General features: G+C 41.5%; 3 protein-coding genes across 8 annotated transcripts in view; all 3 read left to right on the top strand.

The window, feature by feature from the left end:
* Positions 1–9,304, top strand: part of SYTL2 (synaptotagmin like 2) — an 82,226-nt gene extending 72,922 nt beyond the window's left edge. For all 6 annotated transcript variants that reach the window (XM_073336050.1, XM_073336014.1, XM_073336024.1 and 3 more), the window contains 6 exons: positions 656–758; positions 2,161–2,331; positions 3,769–3,847; positions 5,230–5,329; positions 6,072–6,277; positions 8,860–9,304. In XM_073336050.1, the coding sequence (XP_073192151.1) occupies positions 656–758; positions 2,161–2,331; positions 3,769–3,847; positions 5,230–5,329; positions 6,072–6,277; positions 8,860–9,005 (805 nt within the window). In that variant the 3' untranslated portion in view covers positions 9,006–9,304. The remainder of the gene's footprint in view (positions 1–655; positions 759–2,160; positions 2,332–3,768; positions 3,848–5,229; positions 5,330–6,071; positions 6,278–8,859) is intronic.
* Positions 1–23,058, top strand: part of LOC140905631 (uncharacterized) — a 92,352-nt gene that overhangs the window by 40,183 nt on the left and 29,111 nt on the right. The gene's annotated exons all lie outside the window — the stretch shown is intronic.
* Positions 15,039–21,618, top strand: CCDC89 (coiled-coil domain containing 89). The gene is made up of 2 exons (XM_073336263.1): positions 15,039–15,088; positions 20,260–21,618. Exon 2 carries the CDS (start codon positions 20,295–20,297, stop codon positions 21,375–21,377), a length of 1,083 nt encoding a protein of 360 aa, XP_073192364.1. The 5' UTR covers positions 15,039–15,088; positions 20,260–20,294; the 3' UTR covers positions 21,378–21,618.

Here is a 23,058-nt window from a genome sequence, read left to right as displayed (position 1 = left end):
ATCCAGATTTAGATTGGCACATCTAAATATGAGATTTGGCTATCCCAGCAAAAAGTCTAGACCAGGGGTCCTCAACGCGGTGCCTGTGGGTGCCATGGCACCCGCCGGGGCATTTTTTTGCGCGCGCAGGACACCCCACTGCCGAAATGCCACTGAGAAGTGTTGCCGTTTCTCGGCTGCATTTTGGCAGCGGCGCTTCTTACTTCTGCCACTTTTCGGCGGTGGCATTTTGGCAGCGGGGTGTCCGGCGCCCGCCAGTGTCTTCTGAAAGGTTGGGGGGACCACTGGTCTAGACATGCCACCTCGGCAAGGGCAGGGGACAAGATGATCCAACAGGTGTCTTCTATCTCTAATTTCTGTGATTCTAAAGAGGGCTTTTACTTTTGATCAATACTGTAGAAACCATTAATGTTCATTCTTAAGGCAATTACTTATCGAAAACTCAGACCTACTGAAATGGTAAGTACTGAATGACTTAGAAATCACTAACTGAAAAGTGTACATTACAACAACTGCATTGCTAACCAAGTTTATCTTCTGTAAAACTTGTATTTCATTTTTGGATTTGTGTATTTGGGGGAGAAAAAAATTTCATGTCTTGCAGCTTTACACAATATCTTGCTGCCCTTATCATTCTGTTTGTTTAAATTTTTAGATATGTAAAGACTTACCTGCTTCCAGAGAAATACAAGCTGGGGAAAAGGAAGACCTCTGTGAAAAAGAAAACATTGAATCCAGTCTTTAATGAAATATTGCGGGTACTTATTTAATATTACTAGGTGTATAGATTGCAAAACACTTTTCAAAGCAAGGCTATTGCTTTCATTTCACAGACAAGGGCAACAGAAGCACAGAGCAAGTCAATGGCAAAAATTTCTTGAGGGCCCAGCCCAACTATAGATACTACTCCATACTATGCCCTTTCTTATTGCACAGTATTGTAGGATGCGGCTGCCCCCAGTGTGCCCCCTTGTGTTCAAGAATGGCCCTACTAGCACTCCCTCCCTCAGTTTCCTTCTCCAAGATGGGTCTCCTTGGCTCTCCGCACACTGGTCCATGCTAGAGATGTAGCTCGACCCTCTGTCCAAATCACAAACGTAACCCCGTCCGGGGTAACAAAAGTCCAACTGAAAGTCCCAATAAACAAAAAGGTTTTCCTGTCCTTTATGGATTCTCTTCAGTGGGCTCTCTAGGCCCTGTTCTCAGCCCTTTTCTGGGCTACCTTTGAGTCTTTCCTCAGCTGCCATATAGAGCACTGGCCTCCAGGCTGGTTCCCTGGGAGTATCTGGCCTCCTGCAGACTCTGGCTCAGGGTCTGCCACAGCAGCTTGTTTGTTCCCTGTGGTTCCAACCCAGCCTGAGCTCTCTGTCCTTCTGTAACTCCCAGTTGTCCATTAAGCTATCACTTGATCTGAATAGGCTGGAAAGCAGCTAACTTATTATGGCACAGGTGGGACCAGATACTCTGTGATACCCAGTGTATCCTTTCCTTTCACTTATACATGTATTTCCTCAACTACATTGGATAGAGTGACTTGGTTTCTGAAAACAGGTATGGAAGGAAGTGTGGTCTGAGCACAGGATGGAGATCAGACACTCCTGAGTTCTGTTCTAAACTCGCCATTGACTTGTGTAACGTCAGCAAGTAGCTTAACTTCTCCATCTGCAAAATGGGGATAATATTTTGCTAGCTCAAAGGAGTGTGGTGAAGTTTAAATAACTGTATGTACAGATATTTTAAGATAGCTGCCCAAGTAGTATTCAGTATGTTTGGATATACTGAATTAGATGTACTGATTTTTCTGTAATTCTTACTAACAAACGTGAGATGAACATGAATTTAAATTGTTTGAACTAAAGTCTCAAATATGTACAGTAGCCATCATTTTCTACATGTCTCTGGTGGACCTAAATGGGCTGTTGAATGGATTTCCCAGTACAACTGGCCTTCTCCTAATCTCAGTCACTCCTGGATTCTTGAGTGTTAATGAAACAGTCCCTTGCATATGTGCTGCTGCACCCCCTGGCTTTAAGTGTTTTTCATTATATACTGGGTTTACAGTTTGGTTCAATGGCTCTCCGCACCTCCACTGTACCAATTGTTCCAGCTCCTCTGCTGCCTTGTTTAAATTGTCATTCTTTTGCTTCTCCCTTCCTGCAGTATAAAATTGACACGGCACTGGTAAAGACCCAGAGACTGAATCTCTCTGTCTGGCACAATGACACCTTTGGGCGCAATAGTTTCCTTGGTGAGGTGGAACTTGATTTGGGAACATGGGACTGGAATGACAAACAGAATAAGCAGATGAATTGGTTCCCACTTAAGCCTAGGGTAAGTTCTTAGGTGTTTGTTGTATGTACAAATGAGATGTGATCTCTATCCAGTCACAGGCTTCTGCCCATCTTTATATCCTCTCATTTTTTCCTGCTTGAGCATTTTTGTTGTGGCTACAGTTATAAAAATGCTTCTTGCAGGCAAGCAGATAAGACATACAATTTTGAGACCTTTCCTTGTGCCAGTGAGTGGCTGGCCAATTGAGGTGCTTTCAGAGAGAAGCAGCTTGTACCCCCAGGAGTCTGACTCTGTTCTCTCAACCAGCCTGAGGAGTGGGAATCCCAAATTGAACTTCCAGCCTTTATGGCCTATGTGGCTACATAATATCACTGGAGGCATAGACCATCAATTGCATCCCCTTGCAGATAGTCATTTGTATATACAGGATACATATTAAAACGATGCTACGCTTGATCCAAGGACACGTCTTCCAGAGAACGTTGTACTGGATTAGCTAAAGGCTGTGTGGTTTACAACTTGGTTTACAATGGGCTTAAGTCAATTCTAGCTAAATGTTAAATAAACCACTACTTCTAAATCAAAATGTGTCCACACAGCCTTTTTTGCATTACTTTAACTAAACTGGTTTAAAATTTTCAGCAAGTAAGTGGGTAAGGCCTTAGCCAAAAGCCAAAGAGGTGGCAAGTGGTCTTCTAATTAAAGTAGTTCTACAGGATAGTAACAGGTTTCAGAGTAACAGCCGTGTTAGTCTGTATTCGCAAAAAGAAAAGGAGTACTTGTGGCACCTTAGAGACTAACCAATTTATTTGAGCATAAGCTTTCGTGAGCTACAGCTCACTTCATCGGATGCATCCTATCTGCTTAGAGCCTACCTATTTTTGAAAGTTGCTTTGGTATTTTAGTCTGTATGTTACTTTTTACAGTGCTCAAGAGTGTACTAGGTGCTTCCCAATGCACATAAGAAAAGGCTACTGCTCCAAAGAGCATATGTTCTAATTTTAGACATGACCCAGTGAAGGGTAGGAGGGCAGCAACACTGTGGAGAAATCTCTTTTGAGAATGAGCTACAATCATAGGTCTTTATCAGTACTTTAGCAAAAGAGGCACCTATCTACATCTGAAGGCGCATTCCAGGGGTTAAACTCCTCCCATAAACTCTCTTGTTTGCCTGCAAACTGAGGAAGATCTAAAGGTAAGAATGCAAGAAAATCTTCAGTTGGCAAAAGAGAAATTTTGCTTCACGTCATAATTCAGTAAAACCTATCACTCCTGTAGAAAACTTTTGCAGAGCAATTTGTACATGTAAGCTATAATGGCTACCCATGTGTGAAGTAGAATTTCTAATAAATATCAAAGCAGAATTTCCTGCTTGCTGGCATTGCCTCATTATAAGTGAGACACACAAGGAATGCTATAAAAAGGGGTATTGTGTTACACCAGAATGTGGCCTGAGTTTTTTGTTTTAATTTTCAGACTCCAGCAGCAGCTCTTGAACTAGAAAACAGAGGAGAGATTAAACTAGCCCTTCAGTATGTTCCGCAGCCTGTCGGGGGTATGTGCTCATTCTTTATTTTTTTTGTTTGCTTGGCTGGTTTTTTTAGTTTTGATAGCCTCTTGGGAATATATTTCACAAAGTTCAACTACCTTTTTTGTAAAAAGTAGACATTTTTCTATAGAATCAAGCTAACCTGACCATGAACTCACTTCAGGACCATGACTTATTCAGTGTTTTTTTTATTAAGGAAGCAAAGATGTTCTTGTTATATAAATCTATGTAGTAAGATTCCAAGATTGTCACTCCAAAATCTAGAATGCCTGAATCAGAATGAAGTGATGGAAACCGCTGTAAGCAGGGTTGAGAGCTCTTTTTGTTTTACAATATCATCAGGCTCAGTCATCACTAGGATTCCGTCTGTTACCATTCAGTTTAAGTTCTCAGCTATTTTCAGCTTTTTTTTATACACATGACATTAGGAATTACACCTGGATGACAGCATGGGCTTTTAGCAACTAGCTGGATTACATACCTAATAGAGCACAAGGAATGAGATCCTGCTTTGCCACTAGTTACTATAGTGATCATTAACAGTCAGACAAACACCCGCATGCTAAGCAAACAGTAGCAGGTCACTGAGCTCAGAAGGCAGCGGATGTGGGAAAGAACAAGAATTCCTTAGTACCTAGTTTATAATAGTGATGATGATCTGAGTCAGTTATCTGACAATTAATAATTGGCTGGGATGGGCTGGCAGTGAAGCAAAGGACTTTTAATTTAACAAGTTGGCCAATAAGGAACAAATTCACTCCTTCCTGTCAGCAGCTTCAGTAGCTGAGTTGGGCATGATGGAGGCATTTGGGAAGTAATAAGAAGAGTAGACGAATCCTCTCAAGATCAAATCAGCAACCATTTAGATGCTTTGGCAATGTGCACTTAAATCTGATTTTTGGGTGCTCATTAAGTATTAGTTCACGCCAGCTGCATGCAGATAAAGCTGGCCCCAGCTGTGCCACTGTGTATGCAAAATAAGCAAATTGTGCACCTATTTACTATTTCCCAGTGCCTGCCTACAAAAGAGAGGGAAATATTAGAGGACAGGAGTTACCTCACCCACCATTGAAATTTTGCCATTTCTGAGGAGGAATGTGGCACAGTATAACAACATGAGGATTTGGGACAGGAAGTCTAGGATAACCTCATCCTATTGAAATGGGAATGCACCTTCCCTTCTTCTGTCTGCTTTCCTTGGGATTTGTTTGGCATACATATCATACAAATGCAATGATGGAGACATGCCTTTGTTTGGTATGATGGCTGTGAATTTATTTCCTCCCAAATTTGTACAGTCACCTTCTCTGGCTACTTCCCTCCTTTTGCCTCTCACATTTAATTTCTAAAGGGAGTGAATGTTGCTTTCCTATTTGTCTCTTCCAAAGGTAACAAGACCCCGTCCACTGGAGAGGTCCACATCTGGGTGAAGGAATGCAACGACCTCCCTCTCCTGAGGGGCAACAAGCTCAACTCTTTTGTTAAATGGTAACCACAATAGCAGGATGAATAAAATTATGCTAATTAATCCTCCCTTAATTTGTGAGAGTGAGAGACTTCCCAGATGCTGCCTTGCAAGATGCCCTGTGAGGCTGATGCATTTCACCCACCCATCGGACACAATGTATATGGCGAGTTCCAACCTTGCACTTTATGCCCTGACTTCCTGGTTGATTGACTGGCTAGTGAAAACTAACTACCATTCCCATCAACCCCCAGGGGCTAACTTAAGAGCAACTAGCTTTATTTATTGTGCATTTTAAACAAACCAGGTTGGGATGGGAGGATGGATGTCTGTCTTGGAGGGAAGCCATGCAGTAGGTGGAAAAGGGGGGAAAACTGTCCTGTCTTCTCTCCCTTCCTCCTGGCAAGGGATTATAACACCATAGGGAGGACATTAGAGACAAGTGGCTGGGGAATCTCTGGCAGCAGCAAGACAAGCAGGGCACTCACTGGCTGGAAACCAATAACTGAATTCTCCTAAGCCTCCTCCCTGCCCCATCCACCTATCTCTTCCATCTTCGGAGGTGTGGGGGTGATTAGCCCTGCCAGCCCTGACCTCAGGTTCTCTGAAGAGGGTGGGCACATGTTTCCTCTTCCCCGCAAGTCTCAGAGCCCATAGTATATTAATGAGAATGTTAACCTGTAGATATATTATTCGTATAAAAGAGAATGTTAATGTAGCCCTCAATGTTTTAATATGATCTGACAGTATTTTCTTATTCCAAAGTACCATCCTTCCAGATACTAGTAGGAAAAGCCGCCAGAAAACAAGAGCAGTGGCGAAAACTACAAACCCGGTGTTCAACCACACCATGGTTTACGATGGCTTTAGAACTGATGATTTGAAAGAAGCATGTGTAGAACTTACAGTCTGGGACCACCACAAACTAGCCAATCACTTTCTGGGAGGTCTCAGGATAGGAATGGGAACAGGTACTGATCATTTATTAAATTAATCCTTAACTTGCAAAATACAACCTGGATCTCCATTTACTTGTCTAGCCTCTCCATTTTTTCCCCTCCGTGAGCAAAATATCACTGACCAACTTGCTGGCATTAGGCTTCATTTAGAAAGTCACCTTTCATGCAGCAGGGATCCCGAAATATAGTACACAAATAGGGTCATGTTAAGGGGTACAGGCAAGTTAGAGAAGATCTCAAATTAGATTAGAAATTGTGTCTCTTTCCATAAATGTACATAGCACTTTACACGTGTATACACACTCTGAACCAAAAAACTTGCTATCAATTTATGAACTGATTCAGACACGCAACCATGATGTGAAGATGCCAGTGCGGGGAGGAGGGATTTATGGAAGAAGGGGGTTTAAAGAAGGGAATTGAGGAAGAGAAGGGGTGCATATGGGAGAAATGTGAAGTGTCTTTCGGCAGAAGGGGCAACGTCAGAGTGAAGTTTGGTGGACAGAAAATGATGGAGATTGGTAAAAATGGAGGTGGTGAAAGAAGGAAATAAAAATGTAGATACATGTTGAGGCAGGCTTGGAGGGGGCCTGGAATATGGGGTTTGTAGATGCTGAATATGAGGCAGTATAAAAAACAGGAAGTCAGAGAAGGGACTCAGAGGAGTGATGTGACCAGAGCAGCAAAAGAAGAAAAAGGAATTTAGCATACAATAAATGTAAAGCAGAAAACCCCAATTTCTGAGGTGTTTCTTTCATTCTTTTCTTGTGTGCACCCCTTGGCCATTAGCATGGTAGATTTTTTTTCCCCCCTGTGGAAACCCAGTTAAGTGAGATCTTATAAAGGTTATTGCTAAATCTTTCTAAGTTTTCAAAAATACATTTATTTTCCTTGAGGTGTACCCCATTTGGTAAATCTATCTTTGAACATTAATACTATGGCTAGATAATCTTGAAATTATTAGTGACACATGCTAAGATAGGAATAATCAAATCAAACATTGCAGAATCATGAAGTAAATTGCCATCATCTACATCCATATATAACATATAACATGCACCATGAGCTAGGTACATTGTGGCACGGCTTACCATCCTCTGAATTACTTTGTATTTGGTTCTCACAGAAGCCAGACTGGATGGGACTAAAGGTCTGATCTAGTATGGCAAATAGTGTGCCTATGGCAACTGAAGTATGATGTTCAGAATATAAATTAAAAGAAGGACAACTGGAGCACATGTGAAAAACTCCAGTCTAAAAATAAGATCTGTAGTAACACTAAACTTGAGTAAATACTTAATTCCCAATGCTCCTATGTCATGCCTACTAAAGTTAACTGAAAGTTATGTCTGGAAGTCTTGGTGTTTTTAAAATTGCGGGGCAGCTAGACACTAAGGCAGTAAGCTCAACATCAATGTGTGATAAGTAAGTATAGCTGTACATGCTTCTGGTGTTGAGAATAGACCCTTTCATTAGAGGTGTGTGAAGTGATCGATTTTGCTAAAATCAATGTGTTCCCAAATACTCAAGGTTTTGTTTCAAGGAGAAATTTGGCCGCCTTTCTTGATAGTAAAAATTGTGTGTGTTGAAAATAAACAACATTTTAAAAAATAAAATATGAATGTTCCCCAAGTAAAAGTGAACTTGATTCTCCCCCCCACCCCCAGCCCCGATACTCTTTTTCACTTTCATAGTGAAACCATCTTACAGCAAAATAATAATTCAGCCTGTGGACAAGAAATGTCGTCTTTCCCCAAACTGAAGACAACAAGTAAAAAGTATTTAAAGTCTCTCTAGCAAGCTCAAGGAAAAGTGACTTCTCCCAGAGAAGAGAAATTCTTAGCACATTAGGATTATAATAGTCAAAAGCAAATTTAAAAATAAACATAAATTGAGGTAACAAATTTCAAACTTGGCTCCTGAAATTGAGCAGCTAATCTAACATTTTGACAGGTTTCAGAGTAACAGCCGTGTTAGTCTGTATTCGCAAAAAGAAAAGGAGTACTTGTGGCACCTTAGAGACTAACCAAGTGAGCTGTAGCTCAGAAAAGCTCATGCTCAAATAAACTGGTTAGTCTCTAAGATGCCACAAGTACTCCTTTTCTTCTAACATTTTGGTATCTGAATCAGTGATCTGATGCCAATTTTTTTTCCTCCCAGGAGGTACTGAGCAAGCACAGCTTCTGTCAATGGGAAAATAAGGCCTCTGATTTAGATGCTGACCTTTAGGAACCAAAGTTGGAAAATCAAAATCTTGACTGACTGACTTTCTTATTTACTAGGGATCCTGACAAGATGAGCTAATAAATAGCAATCAAGAATAATCAAACACATGAGAATACTGAGATATTATGTAGTTCCTATGTAGGCACAACTCCCATTAATTGGGTTTGATGGGAGTTGTACATGTATAGAAAATGCAGAATCACACCATGAAAATTGTCAGCTAACTCTGTAGGGTAGGTCTAAAGCTTTCAGAATCAGGGGGAAATTGCTGATTTTTGCTCATGTGTGGAGATTTGCCCTAGAATCTACTCTTAACTGTGGTGGCAGGTTTTTAAAAAGTACATAATGTTTTCTTATGTTTTTCCAAGGCAAAAGCTATGGTACTGCAGTGGACTGGATGGACTCCACTTTAGATGAAACCACCCTATGGGAGAGAATGATAAGCTTGCCAAACAAATGGGTAGAAGATACCCTACCACTCAGGATGCTAATGGTAGCAAAGCTGACAAAATAAGATGACTTTCTAATTGCTAGTGTCCAAAATATTTACTTGTTGGATCTTGGGAGGGGAAGGAAATAATAAAATGAGGAACTTGGAGGAATTCTATAAAAGTGTGTATACTACAGTAGATCTGTAGACAGCCTCTGTTCTGTTGTTTTATTTTGTGCTGCTAAAGGTTACTACATAATGCAAATTAAACTTTTCTGCTTTCGGACTATTTTTTTAAACTAAAGGCCTTTTACTTCTTGCTCACTGAAAACGAATTAAATAAAAAGTATACTATTGAAATTCAGTGGCCCAATTATAAGGGGTGTGTTGTGTGTGTGGTCACCTGGAATAGTCAGAATGTTGGTGATTCGCTAAATAATGGTCCCCAAAAAGCAACAACTTTGTCTATTTCCCAGGGTCTTTTGTGTGTTATTTTAAATGAGCTGACAATAGGTCGCTATATTCATATTCACTGTGTGTTTGCAGCTTAATTTTAATGGCATGTTCAAGTCTCTCTGGTGGTTTCACCCTTTGCTAGAGTTCATGACGGGGAACTCCATCTCTAGTTTTAAATTCTCAGAGCTTGGGAGGGCTTTATCTATTGATATAAGCATTCTATGAAGAGTGATGATATTGAGCTCAATCCTACAAGGTGCTGAATTTCCGCACGTTCAGGATCAGGGCCATAAAGAGGGTTGACTGTATATGTAGTACATACACGAGTGGTTTTGTTAGCTTATTTCTAAAGTATGGATTCTGTATGGAAGCAATGAAGTCGAATTTACTGTATTTAAATGTTGCTCTGAAGGATCTTTTCATCCATTAAGTTGCTCATTTTATTCTTGATGGATAAATTGGATATTTATTTTAAGCATATACAATATCTGTACCCAAGTTTGTTGTTGGATTGCTCTTTTGGGTGTGTCAAGACTTTTGTATGCACTTTGGTGCCACCGCTACAACATAGCAGGAATTGGGTAGTTCTTTAAAGAACCTACACTGTACAAAATAGCAAGCATATTTCAATCCTATAGCATTGTATGTAACTAAAAGTTTGAATGTAAAAAACATAGAAATGTATTATTACACTGTTTATCTAAAAGCAGCCTATTAAAGCTACAGTTGTGTTCAGAGAAGTAAATGCTCAATTAAAATACACATCTGATCAATTATACTAGATTTGCATTTCATATATCTGTCAATTTTTCATATTGCATTATTGAAAGTCAGTCGTCAAAATAAATGCATATGTTACACTTGTGTATTTATTTATTGCAACTACTGTAGGTCTAGAATGGTAATGCATCCTATATTTTATTAAATTGTAAATATGAATGAAGGGAGGGTGAAATTTTGAGATTTTCAAAAGTCACTAAAGGAGTTAAGTACCCAATTTCCATTCACTTTCAATAGAAATTGAGTACCTAACAACATTAGGCATTTTGGGTGAAATTTTTCAAAAGCACCCATGTAGGGTCATGGTAGGAAGTAGTGCAACCAACTTTGAAATCTGGATATTTATGAAGCTTAGAGGTACGATAAGTGCCTGTTGTATCTTTTTATATATTAAAAAAACATTCTGAACTGAGGAGTGTATGTACAGAATTAAATTTTTTTGTATTCACACTACATTCTGATTCGTTTGACATGAGGAGGTGCATATTTTTATAAAGGACTTTAGCTGCACTTGCAAAACTGGATTTTTGTGTGCACGATCTTTAACTTTCCACTGGCTAATTTACAAATATATAAGTGCATATTTTGTCTGTACAACTGGGGGCTTGTCTATATGATGCGTTAGTGCGCACCAGCATGTTGTGCATGAGCTATCTGTGTGATCCCTGCTGGTGCATGCTAAAAATTCCCTGATGTACAGTGATGTAGCATTGTTTGAAACAGCGCTATGTCTGTGCACACTAGGGAAACTGTAGTGTGAGCCAATAGAGTCCACACAAGTTAGTGTGGGACAGGCTTGTAAACACTAGAATTTACACCTCTGTTGGGGCACACTAATGCACCACGTAGACAAGCCCTTTAATAATTGTTTTTGTTTAAAAATAGTTTCAGGAGTTTATAGACTGTAGGATTGGAACAGGGCATTTTTGGACTGAAACTCTTCAGGCAGGGAGTCATGTAATAATTTTTTGTACAGTACAGACATCTTTGGAAGTGCTCAAATTAGGATAACCAAACTAAAATATCTAGCCCATGACAGTGCAAGCCTTTGATAATTAGAATAGTAATCAGATATCCCATTTTTCCTTAATCATTCTTGGTATTGGTACTAAGAGCATCATGCAGCTACCTCAAAAGCCAGTGCTCACTCAAAGTACATCATCATAATTTTATTTTAGATTTAAATTTTTAAAAACCACACCCATACAGAAGCTTTCCATGCCCAAATAATTAATTGCACTTGCAATCTCCTGGCTATCCAAGTTAATTTATACAGGATTATTTAATGCTGCTGAACAGCCAATAAACCAAAGGAACAAAACAGACTCTCTTGCCCTCGTCAGGAACACAGCCTCAAACTTCCCCCAAAATCTTGGCAAATACATTGCTTTTGTAGCATGTCCAGAAGATTAAGTGCTTTTCCAAACCAGCACGTTGGGCTTTTTTCCACTGAGGCAAAAATGAGTCCCCATATCAAATGTGCCACCTTCAAGCCTACAGTGAACTATGCAAGGTCAACTGAGCCAGTCGCAACAGTAGCCTTAAAAAATATAGCAGTGCTCAGTATTGCAGTGTTAGATGACTGTATTGGTATCTTCATGAAAGCCCTGATTCACAGCCTGTTGATTTCAGTTGACTTTGGCTCAGCTCCTAAAAGCTATTACTTTCCTATCTTTTAACAGCTAAGTTTACTAAGCTTTAGTGTTGTTTTACTGCGTAACATAACATAAAAGGGAAATGCACTGGCTTCCCCTCAAAGCTTTTTCAGTGGACTATACTGCAGTGCAAAGAAATGCAACAAATCAAATGCCAAAGAAATTGAATTGTCTTGGGAAAACATATGACAGTAAAATGGTATATGGCTTTATTTACAAAACTGGAGCCTTAAGATTCCCGGTCCGGAAAACTGGCTTTTTCCTTTTAAATTGTTTTAACAGGAGCTTAGTATTAAGCAATGCACTTACCCTGCAGCCAGGAAGAATTTTAACACTCGAGCAATGTTATGGTGAAAAGAGCTAATATTTTTAAAACTGTATTTAACAAAAGTATTTATTGGTAATAGTCCTTTGAAAATGTTTCACCTAACTAATATGGACTTTTTACCACTGTGTGTGCAAACAACCCTACACTAAAGCACTATGTGCCTCTGACTAACTGACTGACTACTAACATTTGCTCTGACAGAAAAAAGCCTAGAGGAATTTGTTTTTGATAGCCAGGGCTCAGCTGTCAAGACAAAAGACTTCAGGAAGCCAACTTCCTCGTTTGTTTTGCTTGGGTATGTCTCCACTGCAGCTGAGAGTGAGTGGGTAGCCAGCCTTGCACTGGCTTGGACTGAGCTAGCACGCTAAAAATAGCAGTGACACCATGGTGGCAGCAGCAGAGACTTGGGCTAGCTACCCAAGGTTGGATCCAGGGGGTCAGCTGGGTCTGAGCTTGGGTGCCTACCCCAAGCCTCCACCTGTGCCACAGCGTCCACACAGCTGTTTTAACGGTGCTAGCTTGGGCTGAGCTAGTGCGAGTTTGTCTATCCAGGCTGGAAGACTCTCTCCCAGCTGCAGCGGAAACCTACCCTGTCACCTTGCAGTCAAAGGGAAGAAGGCCTCCAAGTCATCCGTAGCATGTAGTTGAGACATGATATTGGAAGGCAAAAGACAACCTTCGAGGAAAGTGCATGCCACTGAGTCAATAGCTGTCGTGAACTAAACTCCAATTACCCTTTATGAAGGAGCCCATAAGCCGTAAGCAGTTCTGTGTCCCTCACTTTTTAAGATAATACACACCTGAGGTCTGTTCTTCCAATGAAGCTTAAGTCTGGCAAACCTGTCACAAGCAGTAGTACATCAGCAATTCTAATGAGTCTAAAGTGCCGACTCTACTTTATTTTAAAAGCATTGCTGTCAAGGCCGATTCCCTGCTCTGGCACTGTGAGTGCAGAAGGTGGGGGCTCTCAAGGATTCTAAAAAGGAATACTGGCCACTCCAGGCAGGTATCAAACTCTCCAAGTTACAGCTTCTCTCTGACTTTGGATGGGTTGATGCTGCCACCACCCAAGTGCAAAACCCCTTTGAGGACCCCAGAAGGTGCACTTAGAATCATACCCCTTCCTGTGGGAAGCCTAAAGCCCTTTCACTCCCCACCCCACTGGGGAAGAGCTGAGAAAGAAAACAAAGGAAATCAGCTGTTGCCACAAGCTAATTAAACAATATGCACAAACATCTTAGTACACAAAATCCAATCATGTTCTTAAAAAAGGTAAGTTTTATTAAAAACAAAAAAAGAAAATACATTGGAAACTCAGGCTATTGCTAGATTTAAAAAACCCACTTACAAAAATTCAGCATCAAGAATACCCTTCTTGAGGTCCATCTCAAAGGTTACAAGCAAAACAAAAGCAGTTGGGGTTAGCACAGAGGAGTCCACAAGCCATAAAGAAATAAAAATAAATAAATCTACTTGTGTCTTCCTGGACATTTCCTGAGCTACTTACATATTGAGGGGGTTTCAAGTGAGTAGTTTCTAAGTATGATTTAGATGATTTTTCATACCTGGCCCCAAGCTTCTTACAGCATAGTTCCAGACCTGTCTCTGCTTCTCCCCGAGAACAACACACACAGAGAAAGGGGAAGTTTTTTTCCCAATTTTAAAAAAGTCCTAGCCTTCCCATTAGCTCTTTTGGTCAGGTGCCCACTTCCTTTCTTTTACCTATGCAGGGAGATTTTTTAACCCTATACAGGTAAAGCAAGTAGAGAACAGCTACTAAGAGGGATTTTAGAGCTAACTGGCTGGCTGGATCCATAAAAGGGAGCTACTCCCCCTCTCTTCCCCTTCATTTATCACAATTGCATATAATCCTCCCACCTGGAAATACATTTCCCACACGTATGACTAGCCTTGACATAACTTTACCTCCCTGTTCCAAAATCAGTATTGTCAGACATGAATAAAGTAGAACATTTTCCCCTTGCCTACATACTCTGGCTTCTGCCTATCTTTCTGTTCTCACTTCTTTTTGTTGCCATCTTTGCTGCACAGAAGCCACCTAACAGCCTCCATCACATAGCTTTCCCACTCTCATTCAGGCTTCTGTCCATTCTGCCCTATAGGCAGCATGTGCTCCCCTCTGTTCTAGCCCATCAAATCCCACCTAAAAATGCACTTAATTTGCCAGGGAAACCTATTTAAGAACATAAGAATGGCCATACTGGGTCAGACCAAAGGTCCATTTAGCCCAGTATCCTGTCTTCTGACACCGGCCAATGCCAGGTGCCCCAGAGGGAATGAACAGGTAATCAAGTGATCCATTCCCAGCTTCTATAAACCTGAGCCTGCTCACCCACCCACACCAACCCTCTTACCCTACTGAAAAAGCTATAATCTATGTGCCCAGCCTCTCTGTCAATTGCACATACAGTACATACACTTTCCTCCCGCACACACATTAGTGGAGCCAATAAGACATATGCATGACCTCTCTCTCTCTCCAAGTACATTGCTCTTGCTGTTTGCTCTTCTCTTTCACCTCATGCCTAGATCCTTCATTGCTCTTTGGGGCAAGGTCCATATCTCATTATCTTCAGCATGGAGACAGTTATGAAGACAAGGCCCCTCCACTGAACTTTACAGCCTGACAATGTGACTTCTCCAGCTCTTTGTGAGTTCAGGCCTGCAGTTCATTTCAATATTTCCTCTTTTGGAATATCCCGTTCTTGTTACAGGATCTTTTAAAAAGTACGTTAGTGGCGCTTGTTTGCTATGAAGCACTCGCAGCTATTTCAAAGTTGGCCTGACTACACATGGCAGACTTCCAAGTAGCCAAGTCACGGGCATGAGCTGTGGAGTGACTCGAGTCTGAGTCAGCCCCTTGTCTCCATGGAGACAGAAACCCTACAGTAGGAGTGGCAGACAAACCAGAGAAAAGAAAATATCTGGTAAGGAAACATTTTCCTATTCTCTTCCTCCACACTATTCTCAATCCATCCTCTTTAGCCTGTTTTCCTTTCACCCAGCCCACCTAAACCTGGTCCTTTCCTCCCTCTCCAATTCTTTCCATTTGTCAGGAGGCAGGGAAAGCAGCAGCGAGTGTGCGTGGACTGATGTACCTAGCAAGGGATGGCACCCTCTGGAGAAGGTCACCACCACAAAACTCTGAGGCTGTTCTTTAATCTCTGCTGCCTAGCTGTATGCCCCCACTCCTCTCCTTCACATTGCCTCCCTTGCCCTCCATCCTCTTTCTCTTTCCTTTTCCTTGTATTGACTCCCCACTTCCTGTTATCCTCTTATCCTACCACTACCTCACAATCTAAAAACAAAATGTGCTGCTTTTCAGCATGCTCATTTACATATATGTTTTACACACCTCTATTCATGTGTCTTTTTGAGTGGAAGCTCTTTAGTGCAGATAGTCTCTTTTCACACATTTCTGCAACACCGAGGATGACAGGGTCCCAGTCTGCTCTTACAATATAAATATTTTCCCCATTTTCCACATGAGGAAACTGAGGCACAGACAAGTGACATGGCCAAGATAATACAGCAAATCAGTGGCAAAGGTAAAATTAGAATCCAAGTCTCCAACCCTGTGCTTTAACCATTAGATCACTCACCTTCAGTAATAATAATTAGCACTTATATAGCCCTTTTCATTCACAGAGGTCCAGACATTGTTTACAATCATTTACAATCAGTTAAAAGACCAGTCCAGTAACTCCAGCTATATTTGTGTTTCTAATAACAGATATGGAATGAGAAATATAGGGGAAGAAAATTGTGTAAGGATTTATTTGTCTTAACAATGTTATAGTGAAGTAAACAAACAGTGTTTGCCTGGAATCACAGCACCAGCACATCAGTAAAGAACTGCCATGGGTTTGTCATCAGGGTTAGCTGGACCTGGATAAGTACTATTCTTAATTAGGTTTGTTTTGTTTTTTTCTGGCTAGGCTAAGTGTCTTCTCTTCACTGCTTCCTTAATTTTGCACTGGTGCAGCAGAGAATCATAGGACTGGAAGGGACCTCGAGAGGTCATCTAATCCAGTCACCTGCACTCATGGCAGGACTAAATATTTTCTAGACCATCCCTGACAGGTGTTTGTCTAACCTGCTCTTAAAAATCTCCAATGATGAAGATTCCACAACCTCCCTAGGCAATTTATTCCAGTGCTTAACCACCCTGACAGTTAGGAAGTTTTTCCTAATGTCCAACCTAAACCTTCCTTGCTGCAATTTAAGCCCATTGCTTCTTGTCCTATCCGCAGAGGTTAAAAAAAAACAAATTTTCTCCCTCCTCCTTGTAACAACCTTTTATGTACTTGAACTGTTATCACGTCCCCTCTCAGTCTTCTCTTTTCCACACTAAACAAACCCATTTTTTTCAATCTTTCCTCATAGGTCATATTTTCTAGACCTTGAATCATTTTTGTTGCTCTTCTCTGGACTTTCTCCAGTTTGTCCACATCTTTCCTGAAATGTGGTGCCCAGAACTGGACACAATAATCCAGTTGAGGCCTAATGAGCGCAGAGTAAAGCAGAAGAATTACTTCTCGTGTCTTGCTTACATCCCAAAATGATGATCGCTTTTTTTGCAACAATATTACACTGTTGACTCATATTTAGCTTGTGATCCACTATGACCCCCCAGATCCCTTTCTGCAGTCCTCTTTCCTAGACAGTCATTTCCAATTTTGTATGTGTGCAACTGATTGTTCCTTCCTAAGTGAAGTACTTTGCATTTGTCCTGATTGAATTTAATCTTTCTTACTTCAGACCATTTCTCCAGTTTGTACAGATCATTTTGAATTTTAATCCTACCCTCCAAAGCACTTGCAACCCCTCCCAGTGTGGTATCATCTGCAAACGTTGTAAGTGTACTTTCTATGCCATTATCTAAATCATTGATGAAGATATTGAACAGAACTGGACCCAGAACCAATCTCTGCGGGACTCCACTTGTTATGCCCTTCCAGCATGACTGTGAACCACTGATAACTACGCTCTGGGAACGGTTTTTCAACCAGTTATGCACCCACCTTATAGTAGCTCCATCTAGGTTGCATTTCCCTAGTTTGTTTATGAGAAGGTCATGCGAGACAGTATCAAAAGCCTTACTAAAGTCAAGATATACCATGTCTACTGCTTCCCCCTCATCCACAAAGCTTGTTACTCTGTCAAAGAAAGCTACCAGGTTGGTCTGACACAATTTGTTCTTGACAAATCCATGCTGACTGTTACTTATCACCTTATTATCTTCTAGATGTTTGCAAATTGATTGCTTAATTATTTGCTCCATTATCTTTCCAGGTACCGAAGTTAAGCTGAGTGGTCTGTAATTCCCCGAGTTGTCCTTATTTCCCTTTTTATAGATCGGCACTGTATTTGCCTTTTTCCAGTCTTCTGGAATCTCTCATGACTTTTCAAAGATAATCGCTAATGGCTCAGATATCTCCTCAGTCAGCTCCTTGAGTATTCTAGGATGTATTTCATCAGGCCCTGGTGACTCGAAGACATCTAACTTGTCTAAGTAATTTTTAACTTGTTATTTCCCTATTTTAGCCTCTGATCCTACATCATTTTCACTGGCATTCACTATGTTAGACATCCAATCACTACCAACCTTTTTGGTGAAAACCGAAACAAAGAAGTAATTAAGCATCTCTGCCATTTCCACATTTTCCGTTATTGTTTCCCCCCTTCATTGAGTTAACAGGCCTGTCCTTGGTCTTCCTCTTGCTTCTAATGTATTTGTAGAATGTTTTCTGGTTATCCTTTATGTCTCCAGCTAGTATGATCTTGTTTTGTGCCTTGGCCTTTCTAATTTTGTGTCTACATACTTGTGTTGTTTATATTCATCCTTTTTGTAATTTGATCTAGTTTCCAGTTTTTGAAGGACTCTTTTTTGATTTTTAGATCATTGAAGATCTCCTGGTTAAGCCAGGGTGGTCTCTTGCCATATTTCTTATCTTTCCTATGCAGTGGGATAGTTTGTTCTTGTGCCCTTATGACCAGGGTCCCAGGGAGTTTCTCAATTAGGGTGAACTGCAAAGAATGGGGCAGACAATCCCCAAAGCTGGTGGATATCTCAATACTTAGATTTACCAAACCAGCACAAAACAGCTTCTATGATACCTTACTGGTTACCCAGAAGCCAACACAGTTCCCTTAAAGCAACCCAGCCTCAGGCCTCCACCCAGACACCCATGTCAAATATGATGAGGATTACTGAAAATCTTATTCATCATATAAGAAAGTTCTACCAATCCCAAAGGATCAGACACATTACCTCCCAGGTTAATGAATATTTCAGATCTTACCCAAATATACACTTACAGCCAATTCCTATTAACTAAACTAAAATTTATTAAAAAAGAAAAGAGAGAGAGTATTGGTTAAAAGATCAGTATACATACAGACATGAGTACAGTTCTTGAGATTCAGATTCACAATGGAGATGGTGAGCTTTGTAGTTGCAAAGAGTTCTTTCAGAATTAGTTCATAGGTTATAGTCCAATGTTTATATTCAGGGTGATTCCAGGTTAGGACTGAAAATCTCAGCCTTGTGGCTTAAGCTTCCCCTGCATGAAGCATTAAGCAGATCTGAGATGACAGGATCAGGTCCCAAGAGTCTTTTATACAGTCTTTTTTTTAGTATTCGCCTGACCATACAGTCCTGGGTGAACAATAGGCTTTTGATGTAACCTTCTGTTTCCCAAACATCACCGGTAATTTATCCATTAAGTAGCTCATATACAGTTTTAAAGAGACATATAGACAATGACACTATTTCACCCAAGATTCATCTAAATGTTAATATTTCCTTTTGATCACTGAATCAACAGTAATAGACAGGAACTATCTGTTTACATGGCTAACATCGAACAAGACACACGTATAATTAGTATCACCTCTAATTCTCTAACAATACAGGTTTGCATTTCAAATTCTAACCTATCTAACATGGAGTGGCCCTAATTACCATTCATATACTTTTCTAACATGTTTCTACAGGTTGGTTCTGGGTCATTTAGCCTGCAGGATGCTTAACCCTTTCTGGCCATGCATCACAGCCCTTAATAATGTCTCTCTGAAAAACTGCCAACTGTCTTCAGTTGTTTTTCCTCTTAGACTTCCTTCCCATGGGATCTTGCCTACCAACTCCCTGAGTTTGCTCAAGTCTGCCTTCTTGAAATCCATTGTCTTTATTTTGCTGTTCTCCCTCCCACCGTTCCTTAGAATCATGAACTCTACCATTTCATGATCACTTTCACGCAAGCTGCCTTCCACTTTCAAATTCTCAGCCAGTTCCTCCCTATCTGCCAAAATCAAATTGAGAACAGCATCTCCCCTAGTAGCTTTCTCCACCTTCTGAAATAAAAACTTGTTGGATAATCTGTGTCCTGCTGTGTTGTTTTTCCAACAGATGTCTGAGTAGCTGAAGTCCCACATCACCACCAAGTCCTGTGCTTTGGATGATTCTGTTGTTTAAAAAAAAAAAAAGCCTCATCCACTTCTTCTTCCTGGTTAGGTGGTCTGTAGTAGACCCCTACCATAACATCACCCTGGTTTTTGATCCCTTTTATCCTTTCCCAGAGACTTTCAGCAAGTCTGTCTCCTATTTCCATCTTAACCTCAGTCCAAGTATATATATATATATATATATATATATATATATATATATTACTATATAAGGCAACACCTCCTCCCTTTTTTCCCTGTCTGTCCTTCCTGAGCAAACTGTACCCTTTTATACCAATATTCCAGTCATGCGTATTATCTCACCAAGTCTATAACTATGTCATAGTTGTGCTTATTTACTAGCATTTTGAGTTCTTCCTGCTTATTCCCCATACTTCTCGCATTAGTATACAGATATGTAAGATACTAATTTGATTCCCCCTGCTCAATCTGCAGAGCCAAGGAAAGTGACCAGCTCAAGAGCTGTTGGCAAACTGCAATCTGTTCTGGAATGTCCAGGTCTCCTGACTTGTGATATAATGGAACTCCCCAGGCATATCCACCAATTGCAGCCTTGTTGGTTGGGAAACTAGAACTGTTGGATGCAATTAAATAATTTTGAATGTTACTAAGAGAAGCTGTTGTTATCTAGCTTGAATTACAGACTCTGCAGGAGACAGCAGCTCCATGCCTCAGGATGAGAAAGACCCTGAGATGTCCTGCCCCACAAATGATCCAAAGGAGGCTGAATTAGAAACAAAAGGAGACATGGGCGATCTGTATGAGGCCCTGGAGAAGCTCCATGGGCTCTCTGATGGGGAGAAGGGGGAGAAGGCTCTGCTACGTTCACGCCTCCATGAGCAGTCTCAGCTCATCTGCATATTGAAGAAGCGAGCGGATGATACCCTAATGCGCTGCAAGGCACTGGAAAGTCTCAACATGGAGCTGGAGGAGTTGAGGATGGAGGATAGTGTGAGGCTGGAAAGTCAGACCCGGCGGGCCCAGCAGCTGGAGGAGCGCTTTATGGACTTGGCTGCCAACCATGAGGACATGATTCGCTTCAAGGATGAGCACAAGCAGCAGAACATGCTGCTGAGGGAGGAAAATAAGCGCCTGAGGCAGGAAAACAATAGCCTTTTCAGCAAGGCTCTGAAGAAGAAGGAGGCTGAGGTTCTCCAGCTCACTTCCCAGGAGACGAGGCTCTCTCAGGAGGTAGATTCTTTAAAAGAGAGATGTGCTCAAGAGAGCCACAGAGCCCAGGAGCGAGAGAAGGAGCTACTGGAAGCTCAGAGCCAACAAGCCAGTGTCCATGCCAGGGAAACTGATTTACTGAGAAGTCAACTGCAAAGCCTGGAGGAGAAGCACTGCCAAATTGCTGCACAGCTGGAGCAGGCAGAAAGGCAACAAAAGGCTGAGGGCAGCAAGCTGCAAGCCAAGTTGGAGAGGGTGATCCGTGAGAAAGAGGAGCTGCTGCATCTGGCTATGGAGAGGGGCAAGACACTGCAGGAGAAGCAACGGGAAATTCAGCAGCTGGAGAAGAAGCTGGAGTCTGCAGAGAGGGCCAGGCTGACAGCAGAGGAGCGCTTTGTGAGAGAGGTAGCAGCAGTGGACAGCAACCTAAGGGTCCAAGAGCTGCAGCGACGTCTGGAGGGAAATGAGCAAGCATACAGTGAGCTCTGGATGCAGTTTGATGCTTACAAGAAACACAGCATGGACTTACTTACTAAAGAAAAAGAGCTGAACAACAAACTCCGCCACTTCATGTCATAACCCCTCATCCTCTGTTCAGCTCTCAGCAGAACTATTATAGCACACTACTTACTGCTTGTTAGTAACCCTTTTTTTAAAAACTAAAATGATCTTGTATCAGATTTCTTTATTAGTGTGCTCACAACTTTACAAACCTTTTATGAGGGCTGGTTTGAAGCCCATTTTTTGTTTCCATACTATTGATTTGAGGTGGCAGCCTAAATGCAGCACTTTGAGTTAGTAGAACAAGTTATGCTAAATAAAACTGGGAAACAATGGACTTTAGTATGAAAAATTCATAATCATTTATGAGTTTGTCTTGTTTGTTCCTTGCCTCTTATGTTTCTAGTAATTTTTTCAGATTATAGAAGTACATTAAATATTTTACATGACAAATAAAGAGGGGAAAAGAAGCTCTTGCCCTGAAAAGTTTAGATTTGATACAGCAAATTGTTAATATACAGTAAAGTGGAGCTGGGAAGGAAAAAGGGGTCGCACCAAGATCACAGTTTATTACCTGTATGGAGGGATAAAGCAGATTACCACATGTACAGTATCTTTATCACTGACAATGATTTTCAGATAGATGATTAGTTGTTTATATATTAGGGGTCTGATTCAAAGCAATCATCATCAACAGAAAAGCTCCCATCAACTTCTGAGGGGCTTGGATCAGGTCCTAGGTATGAAAAATGTGGATCAGTAGAAATCAGGTTTAAAATTGGACTTTGTTCATCATCCTCAAGTAAACTAAGCCCTATGCTGTCCTATGTGATGTTATAGGGATAATAAATACATCATTTTATTACAGCAACAAGGACATTGGCAGGGGTTCATGCAAAACCTTTCCCTTCCCCTAGTGTGTGCAACATAGACTCATAGATCATTAGGGTTGGAAGAGATCTCAGAAGGTCATCCAGTCCAACCCCCTGCTCAAAGCAGGACCAACCCCTTCTAAATCATCCCAGCCAGGGCTTTGTCAAGCCAGGCCTTAAAAACCTCTAAGGATGGCGATTCCACCACCTCCCTAGGTAACCCATTCCAGTGCTTCACCACGCTCCTAGTGAAATAGTGTTTCCTAATATTCAACCTCGACCTCCCCCACTGCAACTTGAGACCATTACTCCTTGTTCTGTCGTCTGCCACCACTGAGAACAGCCGAGCTCCAACCTCTTCAGAACCCCCCCCTTAGTTGAAGGCTGCTATCAAATCCCCTCTCACTAGGGTGACCAGATGTCCCGTTTTTATAGGGACAGTGCCGCTTTTTGGGGACTTTTTCTTATATAGGTGTCTATTACTCCCCACCCCGTCCCGTTTTTTCACAGTTGCTATCTGGTTACCCTACCCCTCACTCTTCTCTTCTGCAGACTAAACAAGCCCAGTCCCCTCAGCCTCTCCTCCTCAGTCACATGCCCCAGCCCCCTAATCATTTTAACTGCCCTGCTCTGTGCTCCAGCAGCGGCTGCATTTCAGCGGTCCTGCCTGCGCCAACAGGCCCCTGGTACAGCTCTTGGGATCAAAGCTTCTTCATAAGGATTTCGAGGCCACTTTTCGGCCTGGCAGCCTCTTTGTCCGGCTCTGTAACACACCCATGGTGCATACCCTCTTCTAAACTCACCCCGCCCCGCCCCTCTCGAATGCCCCCCACTGCCCCGCCCCTTCTCTCCCGAATATGGGGCGCGGCGGGGGGGGGGGGGTGCTC

The sequence above is a fragment of the Lepidochelys kempii genome, chromosome 1 (assembly GCF_965140265.1).
Source record: "Lepidochelys kempii isolate rLepKem1 chromosome 1, rLepKem1.hap2, whole genome shotgun sequence".
Classification (NCBI taxonomy): domain Eukaryota; kingdom Metazoa; phylum Chordata; order Testudines; family Cheloniidae; genus Lepidochelys; species Lepidochelys kempii.
The sequence above is the reverse complement of the archived record's forward strand: the minus strand, read 5'-3'. Positions and strand labels throughout refer to the sequence as shown.